Here is a 17639-nt window from a genome sequence, read left to right on the forward strand (position 1 = left end):
GACTCGACCACGACCGACACGGGAGGGACGTGCCAACCAGGGAAGGTCCTTGGCACTGAGGGACAGAACACCACTATACAGAGATCCTCCTCTTTTTAGTTTTAACATTTCTTGATTTGACTACACCAGGTGTTAGTCGCATCGTGAGAACTCTTAGCTGCGGCACGTGGGATCCAGTTCCCTAACCAGGGATTGAACCCCAGCTCCCTGCATTAGAAGAATGGAGTCTCAGCCACTGGAGCACCAGGGAGGTCCTCTCATCTTTTTTTAAGTTAATTTCTTCGGCTGTGCTGGGTCTTAGTTGAGGCATGTGGGATCTACCTCCCTCACCAGAGACCCAACCCGGGCACTTTGTACTGGTAACTCGGAGTCTCAGGCACTGGATGACCAGGGAAGTCCCGAGATCCCAACTCTTGATCACTGATACTTTGACAAAAGATCTTCATGAAAGGGGGAAATGTGGAATTAATTACAGAAACCACACCTGCAGGAGGCTTCAGGCTGGGGGAAGTGCTCACCCCCACCAGGTGCGTCAGTTACTCTAAACAGGAAGAGATCTCTGTCTATCTCCCACTGGGGAGGCGCCTCTACTCAGCATCAGGCGGGAGGAAGGAGACTTCTGTTGGCCCCCTACCCCACGCACAGCTCAGTCTGTCAGAGTTCAGCAGTCCAGCCAACGGGAAGCCTCCACTGGACCCCCAGCGCCCCCTGACTGCCCCTTTTCCCCATGAGAGTGAGTTCCTCCCATGCTCTCCATCTGCCTGTGGTCTGCCACAGTGGTGTCTACACGCGTATTAGAATTCCTGTTGTGGAGCATAAACCTACAGGAATGCTGCTAACAGAGCACATCTATGCTACGCCAGGAGCGCTTTGATTAACTTGGATCTAACAGGTTAAAGCAACGTCTGAACTGTTCTTTCCAGAAAACAATTCTGCAAAGTCATGATGTGGCATTCAATGAGAATGCGGACAAAAATGCAAGCAAAGGCATTAAAGATGCATTCATTAACTCATACCAAGGCTATTTTTCTGAATTTTGTGATGCTTGTGGCATTTGTCAATTTTTGACTTATTTTCTCATGATCCAAGATTACCATAAAATAATGTATTAGTTGTCATAAAATAGCATTCATTACATTATGTATACATTCATATTATACTGTAAAGTTATGTATACATTATTCAAAACACACGTTACGCAAAAACATATTGTATAACTAATTTTGTCTTAATAATTTTACATATTTCCTTGCGTCCTCCCACAAAATATATTTGCTTCAGGCCCCACCTAACCTGCATCCACCCTGGCCCCCACCATCTTTGTATCGCTTGATAATAACCCCCGAGAAAGAGAACTTCAGTTGGCGTGCAAGGTGACCAAAAAAGTCAGGAAACAGAAACGAACATCAACGACAGAGGAATCGACAAGGCCACTTTCCCCCTGCATCAAGTTCGCGCGCACACCTTGCCCGCGAGGGGCCAGGCCGCGTCCCCGCCAACCGGGCGCAAGAAGCCAGGCGTTGGCTCCCGTCTCCTCCTTCCCGCCACCTGCGCCCCCTGCCCTCTCCCCGCTTCTCGCACAGACCCCCCCACTCGCGTTTCCCCTTCCCCGGCCAGTACTCCTCCTTTCGTCCCGGCCCCCACCTGGTTTCGGGGGCCACCCTGCACCGCCTTCCCGAGCCGGGCTCCCCTTCGCCCCACCCCTCCTCCTCTCGCCTCCGCGCCCGCGGCCCCGGCACCCTTCAGCGCCCCCAGCGGCCCCCGTCCCCGCCTCAGCCACCCCCAGCTCCCCCGGCCCCTGCAGCGCCCCCCAGCGGCCACGCGTCCGGGCCGCTCCGTCTCCCGCCCCACGTCGCGCACAGCGGGGTCTTGCTTAGACGAGCCGGGCGCGGATTGGCTCCGAGCCGAGGGAAGTACCCGCCCCCCGAGTCGCCGGCCAATGGGAGGAGGGGCGGGCCCGCAGCGGGCGCCGGAAGCGGCCCAGCGACGAGGGGACGTCGCGTCGCCGGGTCTCGAGCAGCTGCCGCGGAGCCGCCGGACGGACCGCCTTCCCTGCCCGCCCCGCCATGGCTGAGAGCGACTGGGACACGGTGACGGTGCTGCGCAAAAAGGGCCCCACGGCCGCCCAGGCCAAGTCCAAGCAGGTGCGGGCGCGGCGCGGGCCTCGGGACCCAAGGCCGTGGGCGGGCAGTGGGCCCGGCGCCGGATCGGGCACCGGGTGGGCGCGGAGAGGGGCCCCGGGGCGGGCCGGGGGCGTCGAGGCGGCTTCGGGCTGTGACACGGGCCCGCGGGATAGGCACTGCCGGACCCGGGTGGAGGAGGGGATTGGGCCGAGGCTGTCAGCGAGGACGGTCAGTGGCGGGCCCTGGGAAGCGATCGGACGCGGGCAGGGTTGGCGGGCACCACCGCCCCGGCGAGTTCCTCCCCCGTCCGCCGGCTGCCCGGTGCCCGGCCAGTCCGAGGCCGCCCGCGGAGCCCACTGAAGCACACTGCCGGCCGAAGGGAGTCCCTGGCCCTGGGCTGAGTGGCCTAGGACTCAGCTTGCGGTGACCCTGGTGTCCCCATCTTGCCAGAGTAGCCGGCATGCCCTGAGGGCACTTGGGGCAGACGGTTCTCTGGGAATCCATCGGGTTCCCCTGTGAGTCGCTGTAAGGGAAGCTGGGACGGGCAGGTCAGTCTCCAGCCCTGCTCCTTTCTACTCTCAGCAGCCTTGGGCCGGCCTTAGACACGCAGTGCCAGCTCTGGGCCACGACTGGCTTTGGCCCTGCTGACTAGCATTCATCGACCTGCCCAGGACTTTCCAGTTGGTCAAAACCAAGTTCAGTCTCTCTCTCTCTTTTTTTTTCAAAGGAACCTTAATAGCCACAAGCTAGGAATCACGTGAACAGCTTTAGAAAACGTTTGTGAACATGTCACACTTAGAATGCCCCACAGCCGTGTCTCTAAGGTGTCAGAAACTTTAAGAAATATGTTACATTCCTTTTCTACACTGTGGATCAAGGGGTAGCGCTGCCTCTGCCAGCGTTTGGGGCGAGGGCCACAGGCCTTGTGCGATGTGCTGTATTTTATTAGGAGCCAGTTTGGCTGAGGAAGGCCAAACGTTCTTTCCGGCTTTTGCAGGAGAGTCTCGTAGAGAAGTCTATTTCCAGTGTGGGTTTCTAAAAGGACTCACTTGCCTGTCTTTTTCAACAGCAGAGTCATGAGCTGTTTCTGTTTTCTTGAGCAGAAGTTTATTGAGAGTTGCCTGGACAGTTGGACGTAGAGGGATTTGTATGACAAGCTTTGGCTTAAAGCCGGCATTTGCTTGTCGGTCCTTGAGAAAACATCAGGCACTAGGCACGTAGCAGGGCGCTTCAGGGTGTGACTTCAGAGCCTGACTGCCAGGGCTTGAAAAGCATGAGGCATTATCAGTTGGCTGACAGTAGCCTAAACTTCGAAGGCAATGGCACCCCACTCCAGTACTCTTGCCTGGAGAATCCCATGGACGGAGAAGCCTGGTGGGCTGCAGTCCATGGGGTCGCTAAGAGTCAGACATGACTGAGCGACTTCACTTTCATTTTTCACTTTTATGCATTGAAGAGGGAAGTGGCAGCCCACTCCAGTGTTCTTGCCTGGAGAATCCCAGGGACGGGGGAGCCTGGTGGGCTGCTGTCTATGGGGCCGCACAGAGTCGGACACGACTGAAGCGACTTAGCAGCAGCAGCCTAAACTGGGGTTGGCCAGGTACCGGAAAGCTAATTTTGACCAAAAAACACTTTCTCATTTTCTAGGCCATCTTAGCGGCTCAGAGACGAGGAGAAGATGTGGAGACTTCTAAGAAATGTAGGTACTTATATGTCCACTTGTGGGACCGGGGAGTGTCTGGGTTCCCCGGTCGTTAGGGTGGCTGCAGAGCTGGTGGGTGTGAGGGTCCTGTTGGAGCAGCGGTGGTTGGCATGAATCAGGAGGGGTCCTCCCACCCACTTCCTGTCGCTGGGAGGAAGTCCTGGGCTCAGTGCTCCTAGGTCTGTGAGGGTGTCCCCACTTTGGGTGGCCTGGCTGAGCCTGTCTGCTAGGCTCAGGGCGCCTGTGGGGCCGGGTTCCATTCCGAACCGGCTCACCTGTGGGATTGTTGCAGACCTTCTCCTTTGCTCTTGCCTTGCACGGTCCAGGGGCCGCCGGCCAGAACAAGCAGCATTCGATCACCAAGAACACGGCCAAGCTGGACCGGGAGACCGAGGAGCTGCACCACGATCGGGTCACCCTGGAGGTCGGCAAGGTCATCCAGCAGGGCCGGCAGAGCAAGGGGCTGACGCAGAAGGACTTGGCCACGGTGAGCGCACGGCCCCAGCTGCAGCTGGGCGGGCGGGCGCGGGCCCCGGGAGCCCCGGCCACGGTGAGCGCACGGCCCCCAGCTGTAGCCGGGCGGGCGGGCGCGGGCCCCGGGAGCCCTGAGACCTCTGAGGGCAAGGGGCTGACGCAGAAGGACCTGGCCACGGTGAGCGCACAGCCCCCCAGCTGCAGCCGGGCAGGTGGGCGCAGGCCCTGGGACCCCGGCCACGGTGAGCGCACGGCCCCCTCCAGCTGCAGCCAGGCAGGCGGGCGCAGGCCCTGGGACCCCGGCCACGGTGAGCGCACGGGCCCTCCAGCCACAGCCGGGCAGGCGGGCGCGGGCCCGGGGAGCCCCAAGACCTCTGAGGGCCCGCACGAGTCAGCTGGGACTTGCCGAGCTGCGTCTGCTCTAGCCCTGGGCCTGCACACAGCCGTGCGGAGCCTGAGGCCCTCCCCTGGCTGTGTCCGTCTCCCACCACCGCCTGGAGCTGACGGGCAAACACACGTTCTCTCTAGAAAATCAACGAGAAGCCGCAAGTCATTGCGGACTACGAGAGTGGCCGGGCCATTCCCAACAACCAGGTTCTGGGCAAGATCGAGAGAGCCATTGGTAAGTGTCCTGCTGGCCTTCACTGCCTGGCCAGGCGCAGGGTGGCTGCCCCTCCTGGCTGCAGTTGGTAAGGAGGGTGCAGGAAGGCCCTGAGGGCCCCGGAATCCTCCAGAGCCTGAAGAACATTCCCAGGAGCATGCTGTCTCTGGGCGCACCCCCCTCACGTCTCCCCACCCCCCCGTGCTGCCCACCCAGCATTGGCAGCAGCATGGCTCCAAGCGGAAGCCTGGTCCTGGGAGGGGCTGTGCTTTCCCCTCGAGGAGGGGCAGGCACATGCTCTTTAGAATCAGACGTGAGAACTAGTCCTGGGGTGGGTGAGAGCCCAGGGCCAGGATGGCACTCCCCGCCCCCTCCAGAGGACGGAAGCCTGTGTCCCAGGGACAGTGGGTTCGGAGGCTGAGGAGCTGCCCTGTGCCTTGAAGTCCAGAGTGGGAGCTGCAGTGGTCAGTGGCGGCCCGTGGCTCTTTCAGGCCTGAAGCTCCGGGGGAAGGACATTGGGAAGCCGATCGAGAAGGGGCCAAGGGCAAAATGAACATAAAGCCTCGAAATCAGTGCGTTCCGGCTGATCTCGTCCGGCTGGTCCCCTCGACCACCGGCGCCAGCACGGCTCTCTCCACGCGGCCGAGCGGAACATGGGCGGGAGCCCCGCCCGGGAACCCCTCTCATCGTACCTGCTGTCTAACTAACAAAACCTTGCAAAGTGTTTGCTTCTGATTTTTTTCTTCCCTGCCCCCCGCCCTCAGTGGGGTGCAGAACACTGCCTTCCTCTCCCCCGGGGTCCATCCCGCTGCGGGGATGGCTCCGGGGAGCTGGCAGGGGGTGGGTGGTCACCATCTGGGAGAGGAGCTGTATGTCCAGCCTGGCTCGTAGAGAAGCTAATAAAGTTTTTGCCCTTCTGCTGGTGGTGTTTCCTTGCCCCCCACCCTCTGCTGTCGTGCCTGCAGTGCCCCCTCCCTCCAGCCCCCAGTGCTGCAAAGGGCTATCTTCATGAGGCACCGCGAGGGAACCTGAGGGGCTGGGATGGTCCCTCTGCAAGCTGTTTCTCGTCACTTCTGCTGGGACGGTTAGTGGGCATCGGTCAGCCTCTGGGCATCAGACTCGGGTGCCCCCGGTGCCAAGTCCCCAGTCACATTTTTGTCTGTGGATCCCAGTGGGCTCGGGTGGCAAAGTGGTGCTGCCTGGGCTGGAGGGGGCACCTGGCTGTGCAAGAGTGGCCGTCACACCCTCCAGGACAGCCAAGCCGGGGGTCCTCCGCAGACTTGGGTGGGTGGTGTCTGAATCTCCTGTGTGTAAGATCAGACCTGGGACTGTCCCTGGGTTAGAAAGACTCTGCTCCTTTTATTACATGGGGGTGGCCGGTGGGTGGGGATTCTGACCGGGGAAGGGCGGGCACGGGGACCGTGACCCTGGGAGGGCGGGCACGGGGACCGTGACCCTGGCAGGGCGGGCACGGGGGCCTTGGCCCTGGCAGGGCGGGCACGGGGGCCTTTCTTTGGGACTCTGGACAGATTGGAGCACCCCCTGCCAGTCCAGCCCCGGCCACCGTGGACCCTGACGAGTGTCTGCTACTGTCTGCTGCCTGAACCTGTGGGGTTTCTGTCTTTCATCAGATACGGAATCGCCCAGTGAGGTGGGGCCCTGGGGGGTCCCTCTGGCCTGGGCTGGGGCAGTGCTGCCTCCAGGTGCCTCGAGCCCCTGGCCGTCTCCTGAGCCACCGAGGCCCACGGGAGGGGCCCCCAAGCGTGTGCTCTCAGGTAGACTGGATCGGGTCTGGGGAGCTACTCTTCCTGCTGACGGGCAGACCCCGGCCGGCGGGGCGGTGTCCCTGTGGGCTGGGGCATATGTTGCTGGGGTTGGGACCACACTTGGTCTGTGGGTGCAGCCCCGTGAGGGTGACGGGCACAGGGCCTCAATGTATTGGCAGGGAGGCAGCTGTTGGTCCCTGGCCCGGGGTTCCGGTGGCCGGTGAGCTCGTGTGAGGAGCTGAGGTCTTCTCTGGCTCGTCTACTGGTCGTGGGGGACTGATGCTGGCAGGGTGACGCGGTCCTAGGGGGAAGGGGAGGAGCTTAGTGGCCACTGGGGCCCTGTGCACCATCAGGCTGAGTGTGGGGCAGCACACAGCGACCCCCGGCTCCCACCCGCCACCCCCACCCAGGGCTCCTACCGCACTGAAGAGAATGTTGTCGAAGCCGGGGGTCACGGTGTCCGCCTTGCCCCAAGAGGGGCAGCCCCCCTTCTGCAGCCAGCGCCGGCCTGCAACCCCGAGCAGCAGCAGCAGCACGAGCAGGAGGAGGGTGCCGCCGACCGCAGCCGGCACCACCGCGGCCGCCGCCCCATCCCCTGCGGGCCGCAGGGCACGTGACCCAGGATCCCAGTCCCGTCTCAGCCCCACCCAGGCTCGAGGAGGGTGCCCGGCATGGCTGCCCCACAGCCTGGCGTTTCCAGGTCCCCTCTGAAGTCACCAGTTATGGGCTGAGGCTGGGCCCTGGCAGGCACAGGGCTGCAGACCCGGGGCTTATAGCCCCAGGCTGGATGCCCCCTTTATCGTGAAGTCACAGCCCCCAGCGAGGGCTCCAGCAGGAGGGCGGCTGTGGTCTCTGGCCTGACCGGGAGCTGGAGCACAGTGGGCAGAGGCCGGGGGCACCCCGCTCCTGGGGGCACAGGAACCCGGGACGGCCCGGCCCCAGGCTGGGGCCCCGAAGCAAGGGCAGCCGGCCTGTGGCTCTCCTGGTCCCTCAGGCAAGGGCATGACCCGCCAACCCAGGGGCTGGCAGAGGCCCTGCCCTGGAGCAGAACCGGCCCGCTAGGCAGGGCTTACCCTGGCTGGGTGTGGACAGCTGGCACCGCTGCCCAGCCAGATACTCAACGTCATCCAGGGCAATGGGCCCCAGGGCCGGCTGGCCGCCCAGCGTGGCTTCAAACACAATCTGACGGGAGGGAGAAGAGGCTGCATGGGCCGGGGAGAGGGCTGGAGCCGCCCAAGGGCTCCGGGTTGGCGCACCCGCCTCACCTGGAACTCTCTGGCACTGGCTACGTCCACCTGGCCCTCCAGCCACTGGTGTCTGTGGCGCCCACCCGCGCCCCACACGGCCAGCTGCCCCTGCGCGCTGCTCAGGAGGACCCTCAGCTCGCCCTGGTCTGGGAGCAGGGTGTGAAGACGCTCAGGCAGAGTGGGGCGGCCCCGGCACCCCCTGCCGCACCCCGGGGCTCTGGCTCACTCACAGAAGTGCTCGGGGAAGCCCATGTGGTACCAGAAGCGCAGACAAGAGGCCGTGGTCGGGGGCAGAGGCTGGCTGATGAGCCCGGCCGCTCGGCCCCCTGGGCCCAGCACGCTGGTCTCGAAGAGGGCGAAGTGGCCTGGGGATGAGAGAGCGGGTGCCCAGCGGACCCGATGGAGCCGGCGCCCCGATCTGTGGCCTCTGACCCCGCTGGGCGCTGGGCGGGCCAGGCTGGGGTGAGGCGTGTGTGGCTCTGGGTGCCCTTCCTGCCTTGGACCCACCTGCCTCTGTGCCCAGGGTGTGGTCCACGGGGGGCTGCGGGTAGCGGGAGGGCGAGGCTCCGCTGCTCCAGTCCCAGCTGTACCCGCCCAGGCCGGGCCGGGGCACATGGTTCCAGCCACACAGACCAGCCTCGAAGTCACAGGAAGCTGCAGGGGCCAGCCGTGAGGGTGATGCCCCGCGCCCTCCACCCCTGGGGCACCATTGCTGCGGGGTGTAGAGGTCAGGCCGGGCGTTGTGGGGGTGGCAGGGAGCCAGGACCACCAGGAGCCAGGCCACAGGCGCCCACCTGGCAGGGGGCAGGGCCCATCCTGGAGGAGCAGGTCATCCAGCGCCACGTAGGAGTGCTCCACGCCGGCGGCCACTGCCTCGAACACCACCTGGGGGGCACCGGGCGAAGGTCGTGCCTGCTGCACCCTAGACAGCCTTTGGGGTGAGGAGGGCCCCCTATTCCACTCACCCTCCAGGCCTGCCCGGCCTGCAGGTCCACGCTGCCCAGGCGCCAGGCGGCCCCTCCGCGGGAGCTGACGCTGAGTACTTGCTGCCTGCCGGCCTCCTCCACGTGGACCCTCAGAGTGCCTGCCGCCGAGCAGCCAGCCCCGTCAGCGTGGCAGGGGTGCCTGCTCAGGCCCCTGTGGTGGGGGGGCTCCCAAGGGCCTCCTGAGGGGACCCCACGGCCCCGGCTCCCAGCAGCCCCTCACCTGGGTTGCGGAGGCTCAGGTGGTACCAGAAGGTCAGGCAGGTGGGCTGCACCAGGGGCCGCTGCTCCTCCGAGGTCAGCAAGGCCGCGTGGCCACGGGGCAGGGCCTGCGGGCTCATGTCCACGACCATGTAGTGCCCTGGGGGGTGGCAGGGTCAGCCCACCGGCCGCCGCCCCGCCCTCCCCACCCCACCTGTCTGCCCACTGCCCCACCCCAGTGGGCACCCTGAGCTGTCTCCGTGGTGTGGTCAGCGTGGGGGCCCCACGAGGCGTTGGCCTGGCGTGTCCAGAGGCCCCGGCCCCCCACGGAGAAGCCACAGGCTGAGTCCTCAAAGGAGCAGCGCCTGGGGGCCCAGCAGGGCCCGGGCCGCAGGGTCACATCGTCCAGTGCCATGCTGCCGTGGTACCCATCCCGGAGGCCCTCAAACAGCAGCTGGGGGGCAGAGAGAGGTCAGCGGCTGGGGCCTCGCCTCACCCACCGCGCCCACGCCCCGGGCCTCACCTGGTACTTGGCGCCCGTGTCCGGCTGGTGGTGGAGGGTGGCCCAGGCTTCGTGCCAGCAGTTGCCGTGGGTGCCAGACCGTGACCACAAGTGCGTTTCTGCCTCCCCTTCTCGCCTCATCGCCAGGCGTAGGGTCCCTAGAGACAGGGGGTTGGTGGGGAGGGAACAAGGCCTTAACCCCTGCCTCTCATCCCCTCCCAGGGCCCCTGAGGGAGCAAGAGGCAGGACTTGGGGCCCCGGTGAGGCTCCCTTGAGGCCCTGCCCAGCTGCTGGCCTCACCGATCTGGGGCCCGAAGAGGTGGAACCAGAAGGAGAGGCACTCCTGAGGGGCTGAGGGCACCCTGGGCTGGGTGAGCAGGTGGGCAGCAGGGCCCCGGGCTGGGGGGTCCACGGGGTCCAGGAGCACGAAGTGGCCTGCGGGGGCGCAAGGCGCTGGTCTGTGGGCCCCAGGCTGGAGGGCTCAGCCCCGCGCTCCTCTCTGCCTCCAGCAGGCGGGGTCTAGCAGCTGCCCCCCGGGCACCCTGGCTTACCTTGGCCCGTGGTGTGGTCGTACCTCGGGCCACGGCTCTCGACCCGGTGCCAGTGGGCATCTGTGAGGTGGCCGGTGTGCCAGCCGCAGGCCCCCCGCTCAAAGTTACAGGAGACCTCTGGGGGCGGGCAGAGGTGGGTCAGCACCCCCGACACCCCTCCTGAGTGCCGAGAGGGTGGGGGAGACTGGCTCCTGGAGAGGGGGCTCCTGGGGGCCCCTCGAGGAGGCCTGGGTGGGGGGCCGGGCACCTGGGGGAAGCACCTGAGTCTTCCTCAGCGGCTGCTGTGGGGCTGCAGCCCGTCAGGGTCACGTCGTCCACCCCTGCGCCCTGCTGCCCGGGGCCGTCCAAGTCCACCAGCCCAACCAACTCCAGCTTCATGGGGCATGAGGGAGGAGGCCGTCAGCCAGGGCAGGCCCCGCGGGGGCCCCTCTCTGCCCCAGGCCGCTCTCCTCACCCGAAACGGCCGGCGGCGAGCCCCGAGAAGGACCCTGTCCACCTTCCAGCCCCCAGCGGTGGTGCCCAGGGCCTGCCACACCAGCTCGCGGCGGCTGCCCTCCACCACGACCAGCTCCAGGAAGCCTGGCAAGGGATCACTGTGGGCGGCCCGTCCTGCCCCTGTCCTTCGCCCGGGGGCTCTGACTCCCCACCCCAGGACGGGGCAGAGGGTGCAAAGGGACGGTGGTACCTTGGGGGTGACTCTGGAGATAGTAAACCAGGCGGAGCTCGCAGCGGGGGCCCGAGGGGCCAAGGGTGGGTGTGAGCGCCCGGGCCTCCTCGGCCAGCTGCCCCCAGGCCCTCTGCACAGCCAGGAAGTGCCCTGGGGAGAGCAGGCCTCAGAGCTGGTTCCTCCCAGGGACCCCGACTCAGCGCCCTCCCTAAGGAGAGGGGGCAGCTGGAAGGCAGGCCCCAGGCTGTCTCGGGCGGAGCCTCACCAGCAGCCCCGTGGGCGTCCGGGCTGGGCATCCCCCTGTCCGGGGCCGGGAGGCGCACCCACTGCAGCTGCCCCACACTGGCGTCCTCCCAGCCCCCGCCTGAGAGTGACTCGAAGTCTGTGGTGCCTGCAAGGGCAGGGGGCATGGATGGGCCTGGGGCCTCGCCAGCCGCTCCCAGAGGGGAGGCTGGGGGAAGGGAGGGGAGGCCCCTGGCCGGCTCACCACATTCCTGCTCGTCCTCGCCCCCCGGGCATTGCTGCTGGAAGTCACACAGCTGCTCCGGGGGGACACACAGGTCCCCACAGAAGAAGTGTCCGGGCTCGCAAAAGCTCCAAGGCCGCAGGCTGGATGGCTGGGGCCAGGGGCCTGGGGCCCAGCACCCTGGAGGTGGACCCGCCAGCTCTGTGGGCCAGCGCGGGGGTCAGGTGGGTTGGCGGGGCCTGTGCTTCTCCCAGGGTGGGGCGTGAGGGTGCCCAGCAGGCTCACCTGGGATTGGCTTGCAGTGGTTGGACAGGATGAGGTCATCCAGGCCCACGACGCCCCCCGGGCCTGTCTGCGCAGCCAGGAGGATCTGGGGACCGATGGGGTCGGGGGCGCCCCAGCACCCCTCTGTGATCCCCAGGCCGGTCTGCCCCCGAGTCCTCTCCCCAGAATCCACACCTCATCCTTGGCTCTTGCTGGACACCCAGCCCTTCAGGGGGCATCTCTGCAGGGAGCCCCTCCCGTCCTCTGGCCTGCCCTCCTCCTGAGATGGTGGAGGGGCCCACATGGGACTCCCTGAGGGGCCCCGGACCTCCCCGCACGATGCTGCCCTTGCCAGCCTCACCCGAAAGGGGTGCTCGCTCTGGATGTCAACTCGGTCTCGGACCCAGGCGGCCCCCAGCTCCCCATGGCGCCTGCGCAGCAGGACGGGGGTCTGGGGGGCCGCAGGGCTCGCCGTCTGCAGGAACACCTGGAGGCAGCCGGCCTCAGACCCGTGCAGGTAGTGATAGAAGACGAGCTAGCAGGGGCCGAGCACGGTTAGCGGAGACGCCACAGGGCCTGGGCAGCCAGGGCCGCGCCCTGTGACTCCCACCCACTCACCGAGCAGTTGTGGGGGGCCGAGGCCTGGAACTCGGGGCTGGAGAGGACCGCTGGGGTGCTGGGCTCGGCCACGGATGCGAGGAAGGAGCCTGGGGAGATGGCAGGCCTGGGTCGGGGCGGCAGGCTGGGGCGGGGGGTCCCGGGGCAGGGCAGGGCGGGCGGCGGTCCCCAGGCCTCACCCTGTGCGCTGTTCCAGGTGTGGTCACCACGTGGCCAGGCGGGGTACCTGGGGCCGCCGGCACTGTGATTTCGGGTCCAGCCCTCTGAGTGGTTCCACAGGCCGAGGCCCATCTCAAAATCGGTGGCTATGTAGTGTCCTGGGGGACAAGGGGGTTCCGGCTGTCGAGTGGGGCCTCCTGCCTGGCCCCTGGGCCGCCCAGGCCTGTGCTCACGGCCCAAGCTCTGGTGGACATCAGCTGTCTCAGCCCCCGAAGGACGGTGCCAAGGGTCAGCCCCCTGTCCCACTCACTGCAGGGGGCCGCATCCTCATCCGAATGGTCCCCACAGTTGTCCTCCCCGTCGCACAGCTGGGCGGGCTCCACGCAGGCCTCGTTCCGGCAACGGTGGTGCCCCCGGGGGCAGTGTGCCTGGGGGGCTGGGGGCAGGGTTAACCCATCACCTGCCCCAAGTCCCCAGGCGGGCCACTGACCAGGGCCTCCTGCTGACCCCCTCCCCGCTCCAGGAGTGGGCCCACGGCCGGGGGACCTTACTGGGCAGCCCGCAGCGCCAGAAGGCCACATCGTCCAAGGCCACAGTGCTCCTGTGGGTGGCATTTCGCGTGGCAGAGAAGGTCACCTGGAGCGAGCGAAGTCCTTAAGTCAGGGCCCAGACCCTCCCCGACGGCCCCACTGTCCAGCGTGCCCATCTCACCCTGAAGGGGCCCCGGATGCGGCCAGTGGGCACCGCCAGCTCCTGCCAGTCTGGGTCCCAGGGCCCTGCGCTCCACCACAGGGTCAGCGTCTCCACACCGTGGGTCAGCTCCAGCCGCAACTCAGCCACATCTGCAGTGAGGGGTCCGGGGGCAGCTCAGGCCCCAGGCCTCCCCCAGGCCCGTGGCTGTGCCCACCCCAGGACCCCTGCCCACCCTGGGGGCGCCTTCCCGTCTCTGCGCCCCTCGTCTTGGGCCACCTGGCTCGGGTCGCGGGGTATGGGGTGCGCACCTCCTGAGGCCACGTGGTACCAGAGCCTCAGCTCGCAGGTGGGGGCGGCCTCGTGCAGGACAGGGGAGCGCAGGGCCGCGGTGGCCGTCTCCCTCCCACGGTGTGTGCCGACTGCCACATACCAGCCTGGCCAGCCGAGAGGTCAGGAGATGGGGCGGGAGGCACAGAGGGCTGGGGACAGCATGGAGCCCCACCCAGACCTCACCAAGGTCAGTGCCCAGAGTGTGGTCCGCGCGCAGCCCTGGCCCCTCTGGCGAGGCCCCTGCGCGGTCTCGGAGCCAGCGGTAGCCCGCAGTGCTGATGTCCCGCCAGCCACAGGAGTCCCGCTCGAAGTCACAGGTGAAGGGGGTGCCCAGGCTGGGCGAAGCCCCGTGGTAACCTGGGAGGGCAGGGGGTCAGGCGGGGTGGCCGCGAGGGTGGGCCCCGCTGCTGCCCCCCTGGCCCTGGCTCACCGCACTGCGCCTCGTCGGGGCAGCCCCTGCAGTCACACACAAAGTTGCACACGGCCTCGCGGGGGGTCCTGCAGTGGTTGGGGACCCAGGCCCAGCCGGGGGACCCTGCTGCCAGCAGAGACAGCCAGGTGGCCTGGGGTAGGGAGGCCCCGCTGTTCCCCAGGACAGAGACCCCTAAGAGTCAGGCATCCTGGGACATGTGGGGGCCGGGCCAAGAGGCTGTGCAGGGAGGGGGCCAGAAAGCCACGGAGAACTGCCCCCAGGGGTCCCTGTCAGGGCCCAGGAGAGGCTGGCTGTCAGGATGGGGTGCCTGGGTGTGCAAGGGACCAACCATCCCCAACGTGGGTCCCTCCCCAGGGAGGACCGGAGCCCAGCACGACTCGGGAGGGGCTGCGGCCCAGGCCCCCCAGCCTGCACCCAGAGCGGGCTGGACTCGGATCCCTACCCCAGCGAGGCCGTCCCCAGGACCCCAAGGGCTCGCCCGGCGTCCGGACTGCAGGCCGTCCTGGGCCCACGTCCCTCCTTCCCTGCAGACCCAGCAGCTGGGCCCCCTGTCGTTCCTGCTTCAGGAGCCAGGCCCGGCAACTCACCCAGGAGCATGACCACGGCGGGCAGGAGATGACCGTGCAGAGGCATGGTCAGGCCCGAGGCAGGGAGGCCTGGGGCGCTGTGTGCCCTGGCCAGCCTGGTGGGGACTCTGCCTGGCTGTCAGCCCGAGGCCCCGCAGGCCGACTCTGCTCTGACTGCGGGCCTGGCTCAGCTCTTTCTGTATCTGCAGCCCTTCGCTGGCCCCACCCCATGCTGACAAGGACGAACACCTGGCTGTAAGTGCACCCAGGAAGAGAGGCCCCGGCACAGGGGGCTCCCACCTGCCTGGCCCCCTTTTGGCCGAAGGTCGGGCCTCAGCCGTGGTGCCCACTCCTGCCCAGCCATCTGGTGGAGGCCCCGCTGGAGACAGTGCCGAGTGGCACAAGCCTCAGTTGCTCCTCCTGGGGCCTCTGGTCCCGCAGAGTTCAACTCAGCCGGGCACGAATGCCGCTTGTGCAAACCACGCACCTGGCTTGAGTTCACTGCACAGGGAAGGGGCAACCCTGGCGACCAGGGACATCGTCCCTGCCCGAAACTCGGCCTGTGGCTCCTCTTCACTTGCTTGCTTAAAAACAACGACTGTTCTCTCGTCAAAAAGTGTCCGAGCCGTGTGGTGTGGGCTGGGCGCAGCCAGACACAGGGTCCAGAGGAGCCGAGGGGCTCTGGGCCTCGCAGCACTGACCCCAGTGGAGGATTTGGAGCCAGGCGCTGCCCAGTGTATCGCCGTCCGGCCTTGGGAGCTTGTCTAACCTGAGCCTCAGCTTCCTCATCTTTAAAAGCGTGACGACGGCGCCTGTGTGGAGAGGCTCCTGTGAGGGCCCTGGAGTCCAGAGGAGGCGGGTGCAGCGTGATGGAGGCCTCTGCTCCCTGCAGCGCCAGGAGGAGGGTCCTGGGAGAGGGGCTCCACGCCTGGTTCTTGAAGCAGGAGCCTGAGGCAGCGGCCCCAATTCTGGAGTCGAGGGGCCATAGACCACCCTACTTGTGACCTCAGTCAGCAGTGGCCAAGACGGGAGTTGCTGGTGCCCCTACCCCATACCAGGAGGGGCCCCCGCCTCCGCAGGCTGGAGGGACTTGGCCCTAGCTCCTTGCATAAGGGCTTGTCAGGCCTCTTCCCAGATGACCGTGCGGACAGCAGGTGCACGGAGAAGCAATCAGGCCATAAACGGCGGCAGCAGCCAGGGCCCCCTTATCAGACCCCAAAGGGCTGAGTGCGCACTGCCACTCCCTGGGCCCCCGGGCAGATCCGGGTGAGGGGCAGCCTCTAGCTCTCAGCCACCCACCCACACTAGCTGGAAGTACAGCGAGGTGAGCTGAGAACACAGACGCCAAGACACACAGAGCTCAGGGAGCAGCAGAGCTGACGATGCTTTTAATTCTCCCGAGAGGGAGCCCCAGGCACCGAGGCCTGGCCAGGGTGGCAAAGTGCCAGGGGGTGCAGTCCGGCCCCTTGGGAGGGGTTTTCAGGGCAGAGTTCTGAGTGGGCTGCTAGACGGAGCGGGCCTCGAGTGGGCCTCAGTAGCCGTCGTCAGCCCACGTGACTTCGTAGTCCGGATACTTGGCTTTGATCTTCTCAGTAGAGACAGAGTGCTGGGCGCGACCGTAACCCTGACAGAAGGAGGTGGCTCTCACACACCCGGTTCTGGCTCTGGGGGCCCCCAGGCAGCAGGGACACCAGGAGCCAGCTGTGGAGGAGGCTGTCATCCCCCTAGCCACCCAAGCCACTCTCCTGGGGAAGTGTGGCCTCGAGTGAGCCAACCTGGAGGGAGGGCCCTCCAGCCAGAGGCCGAGCCAGCTTTGGGTGCCCTGTGACCCTGCAGGTAGAGTGGTGAAGGGAGAGGCAGGCATCCGAGCTCCAACGCAGCGCTGGCAGCCTCGAAGTGCTGGAGGACAGTGGCCCGGCCAGGCCTTTGGGGCAGGAACAGCACACAGCCCACGGGGGGCAAGCAGTGGCTCCCTCCCACCCCCTATGTTTCCTGGGTCATGCCGCGTGGAAACTGGGAGGCTGCGGGCCCTGGAGGCAGGGTTCTGTGGCTGAGAAGGGCCGGGTGTTCCCCAGCCAGGACTGGGGCCCTCAGCTGTGGGCTCACCATGGAGTAGCCGTACACGTGGATCTTCCTGTCCTGGCTCTGGTGGGAGATGCGCCCGCCCCCCAGGCACTCGCAGTCATAGCCCTTCTTCTGTATCTCGCCTGACACCTTGTCGTAGATGTCGGCTGGAATGGGAGGGAAGCTCAGCACCAGCCAGGGCGGAAGGGGTTTGAGGCCCTCCCCCGCATCCCCTACCCCGGCCCCCCAGGTCTAAGCAGCCCCCGTCCCCAGGAGAGGAGACTCTCCGGACGGGAGAAAAGGGAGGAGGGGGTGCGCCTGGGCAGGGGCCCTGGGACTAGGAGTGGGGGTCGGGCCACGGCAGCCCCTCGTCTCCAGGACAGTCTGGAAGCCTCCCTGCCACCTAGCCAGCCGGCGAGAAGACCCGGTACAGGGTCTACCCCACCCCCGCCCTCGGCCCCGCTCCAGACGCGCTGGCCCCGCCCACAGAGCCCGAGGCCCTGCCCCCGGCCCACCGCCCCGCCCTCACCGTGGTACTCGGCCCACTTGTAGCCGCGCACGATCTCTTTGGTCTCCACGGCCGGGTCCCCGGAGGGCGGCGCCGCATAGACTCGAATCAGCACATACTTGAAGACGCCGTCGGAGTCGATGTCCACGTCGGGGATCTGGGCGAGGCCCGCCGCCGCCATGTTCCCGGAGCGCGCTCGCCCTGCGGCCCGCGGCCCTGCCCCATGCGACCCCTGGCTGCGCTGACGGCGCGGGGGGGCGGGGCCTGGAAGCCGCTAGCCAATCCCGCGGGGGCATGCTGCCCGGGCCCAGCGCCTCAGCCAACCGTGCGGCCGACCGGCGGCACAGGCGGGCCAATCGCGGCCCAGCTCCTTGCAGCGCGGTGACCGCGCCAGCTCCCCTTAAAGGGGAACAAGGAGCCGGGAGTGGGTGCGGATACCTTTCAGCCCACGGAGAAGCCCCTGCCCGGGGGTCGGGGGCGGCTGACGGGCCCCTCTGGCGGGGCTGGGCGGCCCACGAGAAGCAGGGGGCGCCCGCTGGCCCTGACTCCCTCCGCAGATCACGCGCGCTGCCCTCGGCTTCCTCCTGGGTCCCCGCAGCGTATCTGAGGGCCTCGCGCCCGGGTACTCCCCGTGCTGTCCCGCGGCCTCCCGCCCGCGTCCCCACCGAGTCCCACGGTCTCCCGCCCCGCGTCCCCACCGAGTCCCACGGCCTCCCGGCCC

General features: G+C 66.7%; 3 protein-coding genes across 13 annotated transcripts; 1 reads left to right on the top strand and 2 right to left on the bottom strand.

Moving 5' to 3' along the window:
* Window positions 1–1963: 1963 nt before the first annotated feature.
* On the top strand, window positions 1964–5817 carry EDF1 (endothelial differentiation related factor 1). Its single transcript, XM_070378662.1, has 5 exons — window positions 1964–2144; window positions 3771–3822; window positions 4152–4312; window positions 4828–4921; window positions 5392–5817. Exons 1-5 carry the CDS (start codon window positions 2067–2069, stop codon window positions 5451–5453), a joined length of 447 nt encoding a protein of 148 aa, XP_070234763.1. The 5' UTR covers window positions 1964–2066; the 3' UTR covers window positions 5454–5817.
* A 417-nt stretch (window positions 5818–6234) lies between these two features.
* MAMDC4 (MAM domain containing 4) lies at window positions 6235–15559 on the bottom strand. Of its 11 annotated transcripts, XM_070378661.1 has the most exons (29): window positions 14834–15559; window positions 13778–13885; window positions 13531–13704; window positions 13326–13451; window positions 13036–13166; window positions 12876–12960; window positions 12635–12760; window positions 12345–12482; window positions 12166–12254; window positions 11909–12082; window positions 11569–11653; window positions 11305–11484; window positions 11083–11208; window positions 10836–10967; window positions 10605–10729; window positions 10411–10522; window positions 10151–10267; window positions 9900–10034; window positions 9621–9757; window positions 9344–9551; window positions 9120–9257; window positions 8879–8997; window positions 8708–8798; window positions 8421–8567; window positions 8144–8278; window positions 7932–8059; window positions 7740–7848; window positions 7086–7261; window positions 6235–6967 (listed from the first exon to the last, which is right to left on the bottom strand). In XM_070378661.1, the coding sequence occupies exons 1-29, from the start codon at window positions 14883–14885 to the stop codon at window positions 6926–6928; spliced, it is 3645 nt and encodes a 1214-aa protein (XP_070234762.1). In that variant the 5' UTR covers window positions 14886–15559; the 3' UTR covers window positions 6235–6925. The 11 variants fall into 11 exon arrangements, with proteins under 11 accessions (XP_070234762.1, XP_070234760.1, XP_070234757.1 ...); XM_070378659.1 differs by lacking the exon at window positions 11909–12082; XM_070378656.1 differs by lacking the exon at window positions 11909–12082 and having other exon boundaries at window positions 11083–11484.
* A 147-nt stretch (window positions 15560–15706) lies between these two features.
* On the bottom strand, window positions 15707–17172 carry PHPT1 (phosphohistidine phosphatase 1). The gene is made up of 3 exons (XM_070378663.1): window positions 16940–17172; window positions 16453–16577; window positions 15707–15970 (listed from the first exon to the last, which is right to left on the bottom strand). Exons 1-3 carry the CDS (start codon window positions 17097–17099, stop codon window positions 15878–15880), a joined length of 378 nt encoding a protein of 125 aa, XP_070234764.1. The 5' UTR covers window positions 17100–17172; the 3' UTR covers window positions 15707–15877.
* Window positions 17173–17639: the final 467 nt, after the last annotated feature.

The sequence above is a fragment of the Bos mutus genome, chromosome 11 (assembly GCF_027580195.1).
Source record: "Bos mutus isolate GX-2022 chromosome 11, NWIPB_WYAK_1.1, whole genome shotgun sequence".
Lineage (NCBI taxonomy): Eukaryota > Metazoa > Chordata > Mammalia > Artiodactyla > Bovidae > Bos > Bos mutus.

Coding starts and splice junctions, on each gene's coding strand:
- MAMDC4 (XM_070378651.1), bottom strand. CDS start 14,885: ATGTCCCTGGTCGCCAGGGTTGCCCCTTCCCTGTGCAGTGAACTCAAG. Junction 10,523..10,604: donor CTCGCCGCCGGCCGTTTCGG/GTGAGGAGAGCG, acceptor TGCCCCATGAAG/CTGGAGTTGGTTGGGCTGGT. Junction 9,552..9,620: donor ACACGGGCGCCAAGTACCAG/GTGAGGCCCGGG, acceptor TCTGCCCCCCAG/CTGCTGTTTGAGGGCCTCCG.
- PHPT1 (XM_070378663.1), bottom strand. CDS start 17,099: ATGGCGGCGGCGGGCCTCGCCCAGATCCCCGACGTGGACATCGACTCC. Junction 16,578..16,939: donor CAAGTGGGCCGAGTACCACG/GTGAGGGCGGGG, acceptor CTCCCATTCCAG/CCGACATCTACGACAAGGTG. Junction 15,971..16,452: donor ACGTGTACGGCTACTCCATG/GTGAGCCCACAG, acceptor TCCTTCTGTCAG/GGTTACGGTCGCGCCCAGCA.
- EDF1 (XM_070378662.1), top strand. CDS start 2,067: ATGGCTGAGAGCGACTGGGACACGGTGACGGTGCTGCGCAAAAAGGGC. Junction 2,145..3,770: donor CCCAGGCCAAGTCCAAGCAG/GTGCGGGCGCGG, acceptor CTCATTTTCTAG/GCCATCTTAGCGGCTCAGAG. Junction 4,313..4,827: donor CGCAGAAGGACTTGGCCACG/GTGAGCGCACGG, acceptor CGTTCTCTCTAG/AAAATCAACGAGAAGCCGCA.